Consider the following 19618-nt stretch of genomic DNA (forward strand, 5'->3'; position numbering starts at 1 on the left):
TGACCCCACACAATGATTGTTCTCTGCTGGAACCCACTGGGAGTGCTCGTGGCTTGTGTCGATTATTTCCGACGATACAGTGACCACGACTGATGTGAGCTTGCTCTGCCGAGGTGAAAGTTACAGCAGTAGTTCAGGAACCAGCCACTTCGGGCCTTGATCAGGAAGTACGCCGTGACTGCAGTATTGTAGGCTGCTAGTGCTCCGAGCGAGTCCAATCCGTCCGTGTATTCCGGGATTGGCTAAGTGTTGGCTAGGCCTCAGGGAACTGGGGTAGAAGTTTTATCTTCGAGGGTACACCCGTTCCTAGTCTGCAACCCGCTCCTCGCCGTACGATGCGCTGGTAAATTACAAAAAATGGAAAATAAGGAATACAATGAAAATGGAAGTGGGCCTCATGCCCTACAAGTCGCTGCTAAAGCAAATGCAGAAAAGAAACGACAAGAAGCACTGGAACGCCTGGATAAGCTCATAAATGAGCTACAAGAGTTTGTCCAACCAAAGGTCAACATCCACAAAGAGATCAAGACGAAGACAGCTGGCGTCCTTGCCACTCTTCACAGATTCAGGAAGCTGGACGATGATTGGCGTTCTATACAACAATCCCCTGACGGCGTGACATTAGAGATATCAGGAGTCTCAGCACCTTCGCAAAGACAATCTGCCACCGAGACAAGAGAAGAAATGGATACCGGAGCAGAGGCTGACAGTGAATCGGTTGCTGATAACGCGCCACGACGGACCTTTCTGTCCGTTAAAAGAAAGCTGAGGATTTCGCCCGAATCAACAGATAGGCAGCTGAAAAAGATGAAAAACTCAAAGTCAAGCCCTCCAAAAGAGGAAAATCTGAAGAACGTCGGAAAGGAGAAGAAGACTGACTGGAAAATAGTCCAGTCGAAACGACAAAGAAGAAAACAGAACGAGGTGAAGCTTGCTTCGCAAAATACAAAGCAAGATTCAAAAACGCCTAGGCCGGAGCCCAAGCGGAAAAAAACACGGAAATCGATTAGACCGGATGCGTTGATAATTCGCCCAACTGAGAAAGCAAAATATGCCGAAATCCTGCGCCGAATCAAACAAGACGTCCCTGATGAACAGGTCCGCTCGACAGTAGATAAAATCCACAAGACCAAGACCGGAGATATGCTCATAACGCTTTCAAAGGAGAGCACTGACAAAGGTGAAGCTTTACAAAAGACCATTGCAGACATCCTTAAAGAAGACGCTAAGGTAATTAGCAAAGGACCGCAGGATGTCGTCGAAATAAGAGACATTGACGAAACCACAACGAAGGAGGACATTCAGCTTGCCCTGCGAGCGGCCACAAAGGAAGTCTGTGAAATACCGCTGGAGACAATCAAAATCCGTAAGGCCTATAGGGGTACCCAGACAGCTGTAGTCATTCTACCATCAACCACAGCGGAAAAATTACTCGATGGGAATAGCAAAGTCAGGATAGGATGGGTCAACTGCCGAGTTAGAGCAACAAAGCGACCAATCCAATGCTTCAAATGCTGGCATTTTGGACACCTTGGGTCCCAGTGTAATAGCGGAGTAGACCGGTCTAAGCTCTGTATCAGATGTGGAGAGGAAGGACACAAAATTGCTGACTGTAAAAATCCAGCCAAATGTGCATTATGTGCGGAGCAACGCAGTCCAGAGAACGCCCACCATGCTGGCACTAGCAGATGCCCAGCATTCAAAGAGGCACTCAGGAAGTTGACGAACAAACGATCACAATGAAAATATTGCAACTAAACATCAACCATTGTGAAGCTGCGCACGATCTACTCATGCAGACTGTGCGAGAACTCAAGTTAGACTTAGTACTGATAGCGGAGCCATACAAACACCTGAGCACCCAACCCTGGGAATGCGACAGCACAACCAAAGCTGTCATCTGGTCTTGTGGCAAATTTCCATTCCAGAGTGTGGTCAATAATAAGGAAGCCGGCTTTGTAGCAGCATGGGTGGATGGTATTCGCTTCTACAGTTGTTATGCACCGCCTAGTCTCTCTATCGAACAGTTTACAGATTTCCTTGATCGTATAACCGGGGATGCGAGGCAGCATTTTCCCGTGGCAATAGCTGGTGACTTCAATGCCTGGGCAGTAGACTGGGGCAGCAAGTTCACTAATGCACGGGGGAAGGCACTGCTCGAAGCAATGGCCACACTAGACGTGGTCCTCATTAATACCGGCAATACACCAACGTACACCAAGGGAGAGGCAAGCTCAATTGTGGACCTCACATTTGTCAGCAGCAGTATAACTCGAAGAAGTATTTCTTGGGAAGTATTGGATATCTACACAGCCAGCGACCATAGTGCACTACTATGGGAAGTATCAACTGGTCAGAATACAAGAAGAGCGAATAGACAAACTAACGCGATTGGATGGACCGTGAAATCGTTTGACCCATCTGCTTTGATTGTGGCCTTGGATGGAGGCCCCATTATCACAGGAAGCGCTGAAGAGAAGACCAAGGACCTAATGAAGAGAGTTGCCCAGGCTTGCGACGCCTGCATGCCCCGGAAACGTGGTGTAAATCAAAGACCTCCGGTGCACTGGTGGAACGATCACATTAGCGCTCTTCGTTCAGACTGTCTCAAGAAAAGACGAATATCACAGCGTGGCTACCGACGGCCTAACTCTGAAGAGCTGGTGGCAGAGTATAAAAATGCACGTCGGCAACTGAATAAGGCCATCAAGGATAGCAAGCGAAGATGCTGGAAAGACCTCATCAATGAAGTGGAGAAGGATCCTTGGGGGAGACCATACAAAGTGGTCATGACTCAACTTAAAAACAAGCCAATGCTATCACCCACATGTCCACAACTCTTGCAGAGGATTGTTACTGCGCTGTTTCCACAGCAAAGAGTCTTCAACTACCTGTTAGACCAAGTCAAAGTGGAGGACATTCCATCTGTTACGGAGAATGAATTGATGGAGGCTTGTAACCGTGTAGGAAATAACAAAACGCCAGGTTTAGACGGGATCCCTAATATTGCGTTGAAAACAGCCATAAAAGCGGCACCGACATTATTTCTAGACGTTTACGACACATGCCTGAAGGAAGGAACTTTCCCTCGGAAATGGAAACAACAACGACTAGTACTGCTTCCCAAGGGAAATAAGCCACCAGAAGAATCGTCGTCTTACCGTCCGCTTTGCATGCTGGACACTGCAGGCAAGATACTCGAACGCATAATTCACCAAAGAATAGAAGCAATAGTCGATCCACTCCTATCAGACAGTCAACATGGTTTTCGGAAGGGACGGTCAACCCTGGATGCAATCAACTTGGTTGTTAATACTGCCAAGGAGGCAATTGCAGGAACCAGGTGGAAAGGTGGAAAGAAAAAATATTGCTTAGTGGCTACATTAGATATTAAGAACGCTTTCAACTCCGCCAACTGGAACTGCGTAATGCGAGCTCTCGAAGAGAAAAACGTACCTGGATATCTGCGTAGGATTGTAGTTAGCTACTTTACGAACAGAGTCCTTAAATATGACACAAAGGACGGTCCAAAGGAGTATGAAATCACCGGAGGAGTTCCACAGGGCTCAGTCTTAGGCCCTTTGCTTTGGAACATCATGTATGATGGCCTCTTGAGAATAGCATTGCCAACAGAAGTTAAACTTGTTGCCTACGCCGACGATGTAGCTATAGTGATTGTCGCGAAGCATCTTGAAGAGATAAAACTAGCCTTTGATATTACATTTAGACGAATTAACCTGTGGATGGATACTGTAAACCTACAACTAGCCAAGCATAAGACCGAAGCAGTGCTCATCACCAGTAGAAAGACGGCAGAAACCATTAAGTTAGAAGTCGGCGAGCAAGAAATCACGTCACAACCATTTATTCGGTACCTAGGAGTGATGCTGGATGCCCGACTAAACTTCAAGGAGCAAGTTGAACACGTGAGTAAAAAGGCTTCAGTAGTCAGAGCTAGCTTATCTCGACTGATGCCGAATGTTGGGGGTCCAAAGCAAAATCGGAGATTACTGTTGACGTCGGTGGTCACATCTGTGCTGTCTTATGGAATACCTATTTGGGCGGATGCATTGAAAAACCAAGAATCATGGAGAAAAGTGGGTCCAATTTACAGACTTAGTGCCTTACGAATAGCCAGTGCCTTCCGCACAATATCTGAGGAGGCAGTGTGTGTCATCTCCGGAACTCTGCCTCTCAGAATCCTAGCTGAGGAAAGGCGGAACCTATACCGGCGAAGGGGGTCTAGCACTTTGAGCCCTGAGGAACTAAGGATAGAAGAACGGCAACATAGCATCACGAGATGGCAACGACAGTGGGATGCTGCAGAGAAAGGAAGGTGGACACACCTTCTCATACCACGGATTGACGTTTGGCTGAACCGGAGTCATGGTGAGGTCAACTACTATCTCACACAGATGCTGTCAGGACATGGCTGTTTCCGGGCATATCTCTACCGCTTCAAGCACGATGATTCCCCGGAGTGCCCGTCCTGCCCAGGAGTCACGGAGGACGCGGAGCACGTTTTCTTCCTGTGCCCCCGCTTTAACCTGCAACGAAACCAACTTGAGGGTATCCTACTCCAGACGATCCAACGAGAAACGTTGATAGCAGCAATGCTGTCATCGGAGAGTGCCTGGAACGCTACAAGCAATTTTGCTACTCAAGTCCTTACAGAATTGCGTTCCATTGAAAGAAGACGAGCGGAAGAAAGGAAGTAAAAAGAAGGAAGAAGTCACCTTACCAACCAGAAGGAAGAGCGGCAGCTAAATCCTCCTCCCACGAAGTAATGCTTAACGGCGGTTGCCGTGGGAGAAGCAGAGGCTGGAGAAAGAGGAGGTTTTTTAGTCGGTATTGAACATCTGAGTCCGACATACCGAGCGCAAGCCTGATGATACGCAAATGTATTTTTCTACCTCTATAAAAAACACACACACACACACACACACACACACACACACACACACACACACACACACACACACACACACACACACACACACACACACACACACACACACATACACACACGCACACCACGCACATACACACACACACATATATACAAACTAACAACCTAGGTTAAGTATAGTTTGTAATATTTTCAAATTCTGTAAGTAGATTTTCGGTTACTATGTAAGTAACTATGGTAGGAAGAGCGGGATCTCCTTCTACAAGTATAATTTTACTTACTTGGAGATTCCAACCATGTCTGGTATAACACGTTTATATTGTAACCAATAAATTTATAAAAAAAAAAAAAAAAAAAAAATATGGTTGACAGGACGAGGGTAGAGAGAATTATATTCTTCAACTTTCTATAAAAAGTCATTTGATTGAAAGAAGGTTCAAAATGAGTCTAACGTAACGAATTGAGAAAAGTAAAATGAAACCAATTTAATTTGCATCATATGAGTAGGTGTATATATTCATCAATGTCTTGCTTTGCAATGCAGATTAAGTTAGAAAAGTTAAGTGGTACGTACTAGGTACACTGAGAGAAAAAACAACCAGTTTTCATGTTCGTTCAACAAGTTTTTTGGTTAAATAGCCCCTACGCGCTCTTTGGTTCAAACAACAAGTTAGATTTTGTTAAGTGTAACTAGTATTTTACAAGTTAGTCGTCATTTCAATCAAAAATATATTTGAATCAACAAGTCGATTTTATTAAAGTAACATGACACATATTGTTTTAAACATAGGTTTGGCTGATTCAATCAAATACCTTTAACAAGTTTGACCTTGTTGTTCGAACAAATTCTTGTATCATATCATCAATATTGTGATTTATTCCGTTTACTAAAATACTTTTGTTTCAAACGGATAAACCCGCAACAAGTCAAACTTGTTAAATTCACTTGTCTTTCTTCAAATATTTCAATCCTATTCTTCGTTCCCAGATGGTTATTTTGTCCCCGGCCACACTAATGGCACATAAACTGTGTCTTTTAAGGCCCATTTAGACGATACGAGAACTCGCATACGAGTTTTATTACATTGAGGTAGGTATTTGATGGCTGTGCAAAATTGTATGTAACCTCAACCGCCCGCAATGTAACTAAAATCGCATGCGAATTCGCATTCGCACGCCGTCTAAATCAGGCCTTAGAAAGGCAAAAAAAAGATCGGCCCGAGTGGAGGGCACTGCGACGTACAGCGACTAATGGTGGTCACGACCACCCACCCTCATTCATGAGGTTTCGACGAAAATGAGAGAGAAGTGTACTGTGCGAGTGCACATTAATTCCTACACATTAATCGTGTCTCATAAATAATCTTTAAAAAAAAAACTAAAGGTAAAACACCCTAATGCATAAAATCAAAAGCGACCCAGATAAATATGTGAATGTGCTGGCTTCTTAGAATTTTTCTTTAAATCGTGTCTAAAGAAAAGTAAGCTAAGTTAACATTCATGATATACATACATTATACATTGAGTAGGAATGCAATTCACATTACTGGGAATAAAATAGCTGACCTCGTGATGGTTTTTATACTTGGGTAGTATTAATAGATAAAAGGGACATGTTTTTAAATTATTTAAAGAGCTCGTTTTAATGTGTCCATTTATTAATACGTAAACGTACCTAACTCACAATAAGTATATTGAAAAATTATTAAAATACATTAATTTCACTGTCTGAACTAGATAACTCAATAGTAGCAAAAATAATATTAATAACCTAACCACAAAATTAAAATTTTGAAAAAACCCACGATATATTGAACCGATGATCATGAAACATGGCTAAGAACACTCCCGACTAGAGATGGGTAGGGGTGAGTAAATACTGAGTATTTACCCGTAATTTACTCAAAGCACCGAGTAAATACTCGTATTTACTCATTTGGGTGAGTAGAAACTGTTACCTAAAAATAATTTAAAAAATGAGATTTATGTACTTAGTCGTATTTATTTTAAGTGTTTGGACATGTAGGTACTTTTTATATTATCAGAAGCTTATGGGACTCTTAGTTTGTTGAAAAAGAGGTAATCATTGTGAGAAAAAAATAGTGATAATGTTTAGTTAGCAGTTCTGTTTTAAAAAAGCAGGTATTTACAGTAAAAGTATGAGACTTAAATTAAATCGATGTTCTAGATAACGACATGACGTTCGGAAGTGATTGTTAATGTGGCACTTACGACCTTTTATTAAGGGTTTTCTAAAGAAAACTCAAAAATGGCTCAGCTGATGTTCAAAGTACTAGTTTTGTGTTTTGTATTCTATGGGCAATAATTTGACGTTTTCTGGATATTTTTCCAATAACGAATTCGAAAGTTATAAAGGTATAAACATTATTTCGGCCTTAATTATCGTTTTATTCCAAAACTATTCATATTATTAAAAACCTTTTTTAGAAACATTCAATTAATTTTTAAAGACCTATCAGATGATGTATAACATACTGGTAATTTTTGAATATTATTTTTGAGAAAAATAGTTAAATGTATGGAGAGCACGTCTTTAAAATAAAATTCATATAAATTTGATTACTTAACTTAGAAGTCGATAACAAAATACACCAATATTTCTAATTTGTATTTCCATTTCAGCACGCTAAATAGTTTATACCCACCAATTTGAGTAAAAACGAGTAAATACGGGTATTTTGAGTAAATACTGAGTATTTACTCGATATTTACTCACTACCCATCTCTACTCCCGACTAACTCAGCTTTCAAACAAAAAAAACTTAATCTAAATCGGTTTTTCCGTCCGGGAGCTACGATGCCACAGACAGACAGACAGACACACATGTTAAACTTATAACACTCGTCGTTTTTGCGTCTGAGGTTAAAAATGTTTTTAATCACAATGGAAAAATATTCGAAAATAAATGATCTTAATCTAACTTGAACATATTTCCGAGCACCCTGAGTAAAATTTTGCAAAAGAGTACTTAAATATAAAAAAAAAATTACGGTAGTTGACGCGTGATTGACGCGTGATTGTCGCTAGATGTCACTATAACTATGCCTATACAAATAGCTCGCATTTACTGATGTATGGAGTTACTTTACATTCTTTACAACTACTACTTATTCCTCTATGGTACTAATGGTAAAATGTCTAAATCAAGGATTATTTATATAAGATTTACAATCTTCATACTAAGAATCGTACCTCCATTCTTTAGCGCCACCTATTAAATACTATCACAACTACACTGACGATGCCTTAATTTTTATTTTTTCAAAATGTGTATTGACGTGATATCATGATAATAAAATAAAGAAATATGTCATTTGTTCTTATAAAAAATAAAAACACGCAATAATATTTGGGGAAAATATGATTTTGACCACTTTCAGGCTGCGAAACAGCACCATCTAGTTTGAAGCCTAAAAAGCCCATACATTTCAGGGGTACGCTTTCTTGATCGTAATGTACTAAATATGAGATTTTATTTACAAGTGCATACCCGTTTTCTGTGTCTATATTCTCGAACGATTCTTAACTCATCATCACTATCGCTGCTTCCACTGGAGTCATATTTTCCTTCACTTACACTCATGATATCGCAAAATGTCCAGTTCTCTGTTTTTACGTTAAATAAAATACTTATGAAACACGCACAAAAACACGTTGAGTTAGAGACACAAGTATCTCTGTAACCGGACAATAAAAATTACTTATACGATTTCACAAAAATAACTAAACTAGCTGTCGCGCCAATGCCTATACTAATGCTTGCATTAAGCGTTAATATGAACATAAAAATACAATCACTGGCATTTAAAACAATTAGTAAATTAATTACTGATTCTCGTTAAGGTAAATTAGCTAGGCAATTACCATTGCAATAACGCACGGTTTAGTATCGTTACACCTAAATATCATAATGCTATTGTTCGTTCTATATTTCAACACAGCTTAGTTCCAAAGTGCGTAAATATCTAATTATTTCATTCTTAAAATACCCAATTATCAATATTTGTACAATTTTCTTTTATTAATTCAGTAACTCTACTCAAGTATCGATAAGCATAGGTACGTACTAGCGTTGAAAATGACACGGAAAATATTACAGCAAACAGCAAGTCTATTTCGACTGGGGGGCAAATGCAACTGATCCATTTTTTTTCCATGTTTTACAGTGTTTGTATTATTAATTAACTCAATTTAATAAGTAGTGTAATAATGGAAAAAATGGATCAGTTACAATTGTCCTCCAGTCGGGATTTGCCCCGCTGTACCTTACGCTAATACGTACTCAACATTATCATCACACCTGTCCCTAGAGTAACCGATCCAGGTCATGACCACTGCAGTTTCTACAAAAATGCAATTTTGTAACAGCTGTAAGTCCTAAGGATGAGCGTGTTGGTACCTACGTACCATTTTACCTTCGGGATGCACTAGTTTCGTGATCGGAAAGTAGAAGTCACGTTATAGGTACTTAACGACTGGAGAAATGAAACTTACTGCTATCTAACGGGTTCTCCTTTCAATATTGCGTTATTGTGCAGTTATTATTTGGTCACACTACCTAGGTACGTAAAGATACATGGAATGGATATAGAGGATTGTCAAATCAAAACTTGTAGTCACAGTGCATTTACTGCTATCTCTCGACACAATATTCAAACTTTTAATATTTCAGTTTCGACAATTTGAGTCTTCGAGAGTGAGTTTCGAGAATTTAATTTTCAGAGATATTTTTTAGTTTGTACTCATCACGTGTACTTAAGTGCGTAGACGTAGGATTCATATATTCCAAAAAGTCTACTTAAGCTGGCAAAAAAATACAAGTGATAATAGGCCAGGTGGGAGGAAATTCCTGAAATAAGCCAAAAACGTATGACGTGATTAATGGACGCCCCATTATTCTTGTACTACTACTCGTATTTATCTTATACAGAGTTATATTGTTTTTATTGTCTTCCGTTTATTGAAACGAAGGTTATTTAATTAGGTCGAATCTAACACAATAAATTTCTAAAAAAAAAACTGGTGTTTTAACTTTGCGTTATAAAAGAAATAAATTTAATAGCTCAACAAGAGTACCTATCATTACATTCATGATTACTTTCTAAAGTTCCTAATATTATTTACTTTGACATGTGCCAAGATATACTTGACGCTTACCTACTCTTAGGCCTGACATGGACGGCGTGCGAACTCGCATGCGATTTTAGTTACATTGCAGGCTGTTGAGGTTACATACAATTTTGCAAGCCATCAAATACCTATGATAGCAATAAATAATTACTGATTACTGAAATGTTATGTTAATGAGCCTAACGACCGTCGCATTTAACGTACAATTCAGTAAAGAGTATGTTTTATATGATACTAGCTTTTGCCCGCGGCTTCACTCGCGTTAGAAAGAGACAAAAATTAGCCTATGTCACTCTCCATCGCTTCAACTATCTCCACTTAAAAAGTCATGTCAATTCGTCGCTCCGTTTTGCCGTGAAAGACGGACAAACAAACACACACACATACTTTCCCATTTATAATTATTAGTATGGATTTTTAATCCTAAATTAGGTCATGGGCGCTGGCTGAACAAAACAAATCGAATGTCAATCAGATGGTCGATATGGCTGCGCGACTGCACACCGCGGCCAAATCAAATCAGACAGCATGATTGCGTTTACAAGTCTGACGTCAAGGAATTGTGTGTGTACTGATTGTAAGAGTATTTTTAACATGTATAATAGTACCTTTAAAATAAAACCATAAAAAGTAAAAATAAAAAGTAAAGTAAAAATCGTTTATTGTTGCACATAAACACAAAGACATTTGTTGCAAAAGATAGGTAACATTTACATCAATTTGTGCATATCCTAATTATTGTTAACACAAGTTTCCAGGGGTCCCCGCACTAGGCTAGGCCTGTACCGCGGGAGACCTGTATTGCCTTTATATGTCATGAAAGTTAGAAAAACAAGTTAGCTATAAAATTAAAGTACAGTGTAAACAATGATTAAACATTGATTCTGTTGCCTAAAGTACAGTAAAGTAAAGTAAAGTAAAGTAAAATAAAACCATAGAAACACTACATTGCGTGTTATTATCTATACATGCCAACGTTTCGAATCCTTTACAGTATTAATGATCAGACAACGTCTCTTTTTAATACTAGGTTGGTATGTATGTAACGCGTTTTAGTAGGTATAATCCGTACTTGGATTACGATACCCACCTATTAACATTTCTGTTCATTGTAAATACCCATGGATATAGCCATGAAAAGTACCTTTTACAGTCCATATTTTCATATATAAGTAATAAAAAATGCATGTTTACACGAGCACACAATTTATACAACAAAGGTTAGCTGCAACGTTGTACCTAGTGCTTAGCTGTAAATAGTTATTTACTTTATTACTGCTTATTTTGTTTTGAATGTCCGTGCAACACTAAAGCCGTCATCCTACTTATTGCACATACATCAGTGGCAGCAGTTGGAAAACACATATTCAATTGTTACCCGTGCTACCAGTGCATACCTACAGTGCAACACACTTACCTACACACACACTTTAAAGTCAAAATGGTAAATGTGTACGAGTAATGTGAGTGGACGACAGCCATAATCTACCGAAATGATTCCAACAAAAATTACAGTTGACGTTCATGAAAATTATGAAACAAATAAATTGTCATGTTGTGCTCGGCAATTTTGTGAATAAATATACTTATTATTACGCTGCACAAATTCCTTCAATGATATATATTAACTTGTAGTACGCCGTAGTACATACAGCCCCTAGCCATGATATTTAGAGTAAATATTAAAATTTTTGAACGAAAATTCAAAAAACGTTGCGTCACATTTCCGAACGGCGCGTCTCCGTCACGCCGTTCGGCGCTACCAACTTCATTGTCGTTTTCATGCAGCCGACGGCCATTACGCGTCATCTAATTTTAAAGTGTTTTCTGCGTATAAAAGTGGAAAAAATGCGAATTATAATGTATCGAAGAAAATTAGACAGTGTGGAAAGTAATCTGTTTGATAAATTAGGCGAGAAAATAAGAAGAGTAGGAGAGGAAGATAGAAGAAAGCCGATCAACGCGGGCGTCCCTCGCCGCCATGATCGCGGGCATTGCGGACTTTATTGTTTGCGTTATCTTACAAGATCCAAACCGCGCCCTAGGTTTGCCTTATATTCGAGATCACCATCTCTGCCTGCGGCGTCGAGAAGTAGTAACAGGTCTCCATTGGTTGTCATTGAGATTCTGACGACCTCCATAATGAAGCACAAATGGTAAGAAAAGAATTTACAATTTCAAACTTCTAATATATTTTTGTGAGGTGACAGTGGTGTGTGCTTTGTTAAACGCATTCTGACCGCTAGTGAGATGTTGGTGTTGTATGTTTTTGAAGGTCATGCACATGAATTTTACACCTTGCACTGCCAATACTGCCATGGAACAACAATTATGCTGTGCAAAATTGGAATACTAGACTAGGTATCTCCGTTTGCTTACTGCATTTGGCGCTGTGTTTGAAGTTTGTGCTGAGCAGGATTGGAATACTATACTAGGTATCTCTGTCTGCTAACTGTATTTGGCACTGTATGAAGTTTGTGCTGAGCAAGATTGGAATACTATACTAGGTATCTCTGCTTGCTAACTGCATCTGGCACTATGTGTGAAGGTTGTGCTGAGCAAAATTGGAATACTAGACTAGGTATCTCCGCTTGCTAACTGCATTTGGCAATCTTGGCGTACTATACTAGGTGCGTTCGCTGCCAGCAGTCTTAGGCATTGTGGTGTTGTCATACTAGACACATTCCTTGCCGACAGCACTGAGTTTTTTACTCAAACCTACTGCTACTTGCTGTGGATGTCCAAACTTCTTGTTGGATTATGTTGGATATATCTACTGGGTTTTGTGGCGTGCTCGGCTAGGCACAGCTCTTTATCCTAGAGTTAATCAAAAGTGGTATGCCAACCTAGGCTGTCTCATTGCTTTGTAAGTGCACTAAAATGCTATTCCTATTTTTCAGCAATTGAAGATCTAAGCGATGAAGTCTTAACCTCTCGGTGAGGCACTTGAGCAGGTTGTTTTTTGGCAAAAACCTTTTTTCCAGCTTACAAAGAGATAAATAAAGAAAAGAAAGGACAAGTCAACTAAGAAACATCCTGCTCCAGAAGTTACAAAGTATAAAGCCATAGAACAGAAATAATCTGAAGTCTCAAGCGCATTATTTGCCACTGGCTTGGCCCTCATAACATTTGCTGAATGAATTGGTCATCTTTTGTGAGACGCAGGGAGTTACAACTTAAAAGGATGTTTATAACGTCGGGTCTTTACAATAAAATGGTATGTGGGACCTTAAAATATTGTGATGTTGACTAGTGTTTTTAGAGAAAACATAGCTAAAAAGTTTTTAAATGCCATTGAATAATCTAGGGAAGATCTGAAGAGACCTAAGAAGATATAACCTAGTAGAAGATACAAATTCAAGGGCCCAACCAATAACACAGAGACATACCCAGAGCCCAAGGTCAGAAGCTGTACCACAGGAAACCATAACAACACCACCTCTTCTGCCAAGCCACATCATCAGCGGAGGTGTCGCACTCAGCAATATTACTATTACAATAGCTGTTAAATGATCAGGTTGGTATAAGTTACTGCGATCAAATTAAATATTTTTTGGCGCACTGGCAGAATATGACCAATGACCCAAGGGTCTGGTCTTGGCCATCTGGGAACAAAATCTCATTTTTATTTATGACATTACAATCAGTTATTCCTAAATTGATATCTTTCTCTGATTTTGACAGTGTGGTGTTTACTAAACACTTATGTCTGAACTGTTAATAAAAGGTATTGTAAAACATTTACCTTGTGAGTTGTAATTCTTGTGGAAAGTAATATGTGTCTAAAATATTGTTGTGGCAGAATCATACGGAGATTAGTGATTTATTTTGACTTTTTAAAGAATCTAAAAAATTAATTGAATTTATTAATTTACATGTCAGGACTCAGGAGGAAACTAATGGCACAAAAATTGCTTCATGAGCACTTTAGATTTTCAAGATGCCCTATTTTTTGACATATATATATATATATATATATATATATATATATATATATATACATATACACCATAAATATAGGAAATACCTGTTTCTTGTCCAATACTGAAATATTTCAGTTTCAAGTTTTACCCTTAGAATTAAATGTTTCCTTATATGTACAGTGACTACTCAGACCTGTCATGAAACATATAAGATCTAAAAGGTTGCATAATGAGCAACTATCTAGGAAGTTCTCACGACGAATGTTTAAATAGTACACTAAGTTACATTTGATATCATTTCCTATCTGGGGCTTAAAGGAAGAAAAAACTGCTTAAAACAAAGATATGCTGTCTAATATCTAGGTTTCATATTAGACTCTAAGAAATTGCATATTTCTTTACCAGATAAGAATAAATCTAAAGTTAAATAAGAAATAAATTTATTTATAAACTTGTCAAATTGTTATATTAGGGATGTTGCCCGTTTAACTGGCTTGCTTGTCTCTATTTGTCCTGCCACTGAATATGGCTACATGTATACAAAATAACTAGAGACAAAAATATACATATTTAAGAAAAAATAATGACAATTATGATTTCATTATGTTTATATGCTTAGTGTAAAAAATGAATTAGAATGGTGGCAAGAACTATAAATGAGGCTAAATGCAAAATTTAGTGTAATAAATCTTATTTATAGAGAAATTTATAGTGATAATTCATTGACAGGTTGAGGCGGCTCCTGTGGTAGGGAGACAGCTGCCGGGTTATGGAATGATGTTGAGAGAGAACATCACATAAATTATCTAGAGCTTATAGCGCATTTCTTATCCTTAAAGACATTTTGTTCTGATCTGATCCTATCTGACTGTGAGATTCTTTTAAGAATAGATAATTCAACAGTTATCTCATATATATTCATCGCCCGGGGGGACATGTTACCTGCACCTTAAATCAATTGCTAGGCAAAATTTGGCAGTGGAGTGAATGTGAAGATAGACATATTACGAATACCACAATATTTGCCTCATATGTTAAATCCGAACGTAATGTGATAGCCGATAGGGAATCTAAAAAGGCTCATTCGGAATTTGAATGTGAATTAAATGATGAATGTTTAGAGGGTGTTCTGCAGTGTTTTAGAAATCTGGATATAGACTTATCTGCTAGTCGCGCAAATGCTAAATGCATTCACTTTTTCATGGACACCCTATTTTTTCTACGATATTTCCCCCATTCACACTAATACCTAAAGTAAATGATTTTTCTAAAACATATATGTATATCTATGTATTCTACAAAAATCAAGAGGTATTGTTATTGTACCAAGTGGCAAGCTCAATTTTATAAAACTTGTCAAGTCAAATGCAAAGAATCGGGCCCCAGCTCTCATTTATATATATGTTATTCCAGCAACCAGCAGTTTCAGCGACGTGTTATCCTAGTTGCCGCGGGGCTCTCCGGGCAGCGCTGGCGCTGAAGGGGGCGGCGGCGGTGACGTCATGCTGCAGTCCCTCGCGCCCAACACCGTCAAGCAGTATCACACGTACTTGACACGCTGGCATTAATATACCAGCATATTACATATTAAATATTATGTAATATGTTTTGTGGAAAATAATATTAATTGTTTTAAGACATCTATTCCACAAATACTAGGTTTTAACAAATTGTGTAACGAGGTAGCTAGCTAGCTGGGTATGAAAGTGTCAATTGTTGCACATCTGCTTTGGTGCTTTTATTGAGAGAAAAGATCTCATCAGATGATAACGTGATACGCTTTATGAAGGTGCGTTTTTTCGTATATACCCACCATAACCTAAATATCGAGACGTAATTGGTTTTAAACAATTTGTCAACGTTGTCAACAAGTGTGTGAAATATCCGAGTAAAAAATAAGTCACCCTATTAGCAATTGTCACAGCACACGGAGTGCAAAATCTGTACTTGATAAAGTTATGTAATACTATTTACCATTATCCTGAAAAGATCCTTATAAAAATTTCAGACTTTATTAAAACTTCTAAAGTAGGTAGCTGTACGGATCAACGAGTGCATAACAACATAGTTATATGTGGTGGGTGCACAGATCAATACAACAAGATGGCCCTTACAGGGCGACTCGCGGTCACCAAGCATACGACAAATCAGGTTTATAAAAGTTTGAACGCGTGCGACACCGATCAGTAGCGCCCAAGTATACGACCCGCTAACAGTGTCCGTGTCCGCTCGGGAAAAAATCTTAAATAATCAATTTTGGTTGCAAACAATGGTCTCTTACAGCATAAAGTGGTGTGGCAAGTCTTCTAACACTTCTACATGTAAAAAAGATGGAACAACATTCCACAGTTAAGTCAAATTAATTATTTTGTTGAATATTGTTTATTGTCCGCGGAGTTCATTTATACTGGTCAATATGGTTGTGCTGAGCGGCGCCGAGGCGCGTCCATCCCTCTTTACCGAGTTAACAATGTGATATGCTATCCCTTTCACGTAAACGACTAGGCATGGGGCCATGTTAGTTTATGTCTGTTGCGGGAACTTCGTACTGCCGTTCGTACCATGTGCTACCATTTTATGAAATATAAAAGAAAGCAGATTTGTAATAGTGAATAATTATCTAGAATCTGTAGAGTCTGTAGTGGTATTTAGTTCATTGATTAGTTTAGAATATTTAGTTGGTTATTTAACTTAGTAAACGTAAGTAAAAATGCACAGTTTAGTTATTAGTTACTAGAATGATTTTTATTGAGATGCTATCACAATTATCATCCTCCTTGCGTTATCCCGGCATCGGCATTCGCCACGGCTCATGGGAGCCTGGGGTCCGCTTTGGAAACTACTACCAAAATTTGGCGTAGGGACTAGTTTTATGAAAGCGACTGCCATCTGACCTTCCAACCCGAAGGGTAACTAGGCCTTATTATAATTTAATTATAATATTATAATTTGTTGCAAAACAAATTCACCACAGTACTGGTACCGGTACCATTGTCTATAATAGACATGTCCCATTCCCATCTAATCATAAAGGCGCGCCATTATTTGAAACGACCAATGGCAGCACCGTGCGCGCCCGCCTCACCCCGCAAGGATTGGTGATTTGCGTCTCGAACAATATCGCTTGCATTTGGCTTCTAGTGGGGTGTTCTGTGGGTGGGTGTGATAGAGATGGGTAGGGGTGAGTAAATACTGAGTATTTACCCGTAATTTACTCAAAGCACCGAGTAAATACTCGTATTTACTCATTTGGGTGAGTATAAACTGTTACCTAAAAATAATTTAAAAAATGAGATTTAAGTACTTAGTCGTGTTTATTTTAACTGTGTGGACATGTTTAAATGAGATTTATATTATTAGAAGCTTATGGGAGTCTTAGTTTGTCGAAAAAAAGGTAATCTTTGTGAGAAAAAAATAGTGATAATGTTTAGTTAGCAGTTTTGTTTTAAGAAAGCAGGTATTTACAGTAAAAGTATGAGACTTCAATGAAATTGATGTTCTAGATAACGGCATGACGTTCGGAAGTGATTGTTAATGTGGCACTTACGACCTTTTATTAAGGGTTTTCTAAAGAAAACTCAAAAATGGCTCAGCTGGTGACGTTTAAAGTACTAGTTTTGTGTTTTGTATTATATGGCCAATAATTTGACGGTTTCTGGATATTTTTCCAACAACGAATTCGAAAGTTATAAAGGTATAAACATTATTTCGGCCTTAATTATCGTTTTATTCCAAAACTGTTCATATTATTAAAAAACTTTTTAGAAACATTCAATTAATTTTTAAAGACCTATCAGATGATGTATAACACACTGGTAATTTCTGAATTTTATTTTTGTGAAAAATAGTTACATGTATGGAGAGCACGTCTTTAAAATAAAATTAATATAAATTTGATTACTTAACTTAGTAGTCGATAACAAAATACACCAATATTTCTAATTTGTATTTCCATTTCAGCACGCGAAATAGTTTATACCCATCAATTTGAGTAAAAACGAGTAAATACGGGTATTTTGAGTAAATACTGAGTATTTACTCGATATTTACTCTTGAGTATTTACTCACTACCCATCTCTAGGTGTGAACGACTATTTATTGCCTATGAGAAACCACTTAGATTAGTAGGTGGATTAAGTAAATAAGATAGTGGTATTGACACCTCCATTTTCACCTCCCATTTATAGGCCCTTAGTGTCTACAATTGATTTTGATAGAGCATCGATGATCGATGTCTAGTTAGGAAACAAGTGTTTCCGTCAATTAACAATGAATGTAAAATTGTAAGCAGTAATATATTACGAAGACTTGTTTATATGTACCTATAGTTGTTGAGTTGTTAATTCTTAAAAACAAAGATAGTATGTATCATTGCTGATTGTGATAGTTATAAAACATAAGTATTATAAGATGGTACTAGATGAATATTAATAAGGAAGGATTTCCTTTGGTTTAAATACATTTATTAATGTTTGGTAAATGATGATATCACTAGAAATTTGAAATTTAAGTGATTAAGGATTATCACGTGTTAAAAATTCACATAATCTTGACATAAAACATAATTTTGCTAGGCTAACATTGTATACCTAATACAAAGCCAGAAATAAACTTTGTATATCTCTAAACATCTACAAGTTAATATATATCATTGAAGGAATTTGTGCAGCGTAATAATAATTGGAAATTAAACGAACTTACCTGTAAGTGAAGTTCTATTTCAATTATATTAGCTGCACAAATTCCGAAATGATAACCCTCCCGCCCAGGACCCGCGTTGTCCTAGACAACCAGGGATCCCGGAGCTATCCCTGACAAAGTTTAGGATAAGGCTGGCTTTGCTGAGTTGTTAGCCAAATTATTTTATATCAGTTGGCATATCACTGCCAGCGCGAGTTACGCGTTACAAGATAAGCATATACTTATGTAGCTATTATGTAGCATATTTTTTCCCGCTCTGTAATCTTGCGATTGAGGATCGCCTAGCGGGTCGCTGGCAGTGAAGTTATATGTCCTGGTATATCACTCTAAACTAAATGAAGTTGGTAGCGCCGAACGGCGTGACGGAGACGCGCCGTTCGGAAATGTGACGCAACGTTTTTTGAATTTTCGTTCAAAAATTTTAATATTTACTCTAAATATCATGGCTAGGGGCTGTATGTACTACGGCGTACTACAAGTTAATATATATCATTTCGGAATTTGTGCAGCTAATATAATTGAAATAGAACTTCACTTACAGGTAAGTTCGTTTAATTTCCAATTAGCATCCCTTGCCGAGTGACGCTAGATTCTGAATAAAACGTTTCATTATGAGTTATTACTTCAGTCGTAACTCACGCCTGTGATTCGCGTCTGAAACGCTGCTATTATTTTATCACCGTAACATTATGCCGTAATAATGCTCATTTTTAAAAGTACTGTTGTTTGTTGCTCGTTTAATGTGATGATAGTTTGCTTGGTGCGCAGAAGTCGCTCGTAAACGGAAGATGATGCGTTTTATCTGCGTATAAAGATAACAACATCACACATACACTTTTTAAACACGGGGCTCGTTACGAATACTGGTGCCGTAACATTTATTAGCTGACTGACAGTTATATTAGATCATGCGAATCTTTATTATTAGGTACA

General features: G+C 38.2%; 2 protein-coding genes across 2 annotated transcripts in view; one reads left to right on the forward strand and one right to left on the reverse strand.

Annotated features, from left to right (window-relative positions):
• The window catches only part of LOC125226868, a 162004-nt gene that overhangs the window by 113815 nt on the left and 28571 nt on the right, over positions 1-19618 (reverse strand). The window lies entirely within an intron of this gene.
• Positions 11660-13027, forward strand: LOC125226869. Its single transcript, XM_048131023.1, has 2 exons — positions 11660-12217; positions 12962-13027. The coding sequence occupies exons 1-2, from the start codon at positions 11844-11846 to the stop codon at positions 12966-12968; spliced, it is 381 nt and encodes a 126-aa protein (XP_047986980.1). The 5' UTR covers positions 11660-11843; the 3' UTR covers positions 12969-13027.

This window comes from Leguminivora glycinivorella, chromosome 6, assembly GCF_023078275.1.
Source record: "Leguminivora glycinivorella isolate SPB_JAAS2020 chromosome 6, LegGlyc_1.1, whole genome shotgun sequence".
In the NCBI taxonomy this organism is placed as follows: domain Eukaryota; kingdom Metazoa; phylum Arthropoda; class Insecta; order Lepidoptera; family Tortricidae; genus Leguminivora; species Leguminivora glycinivorella.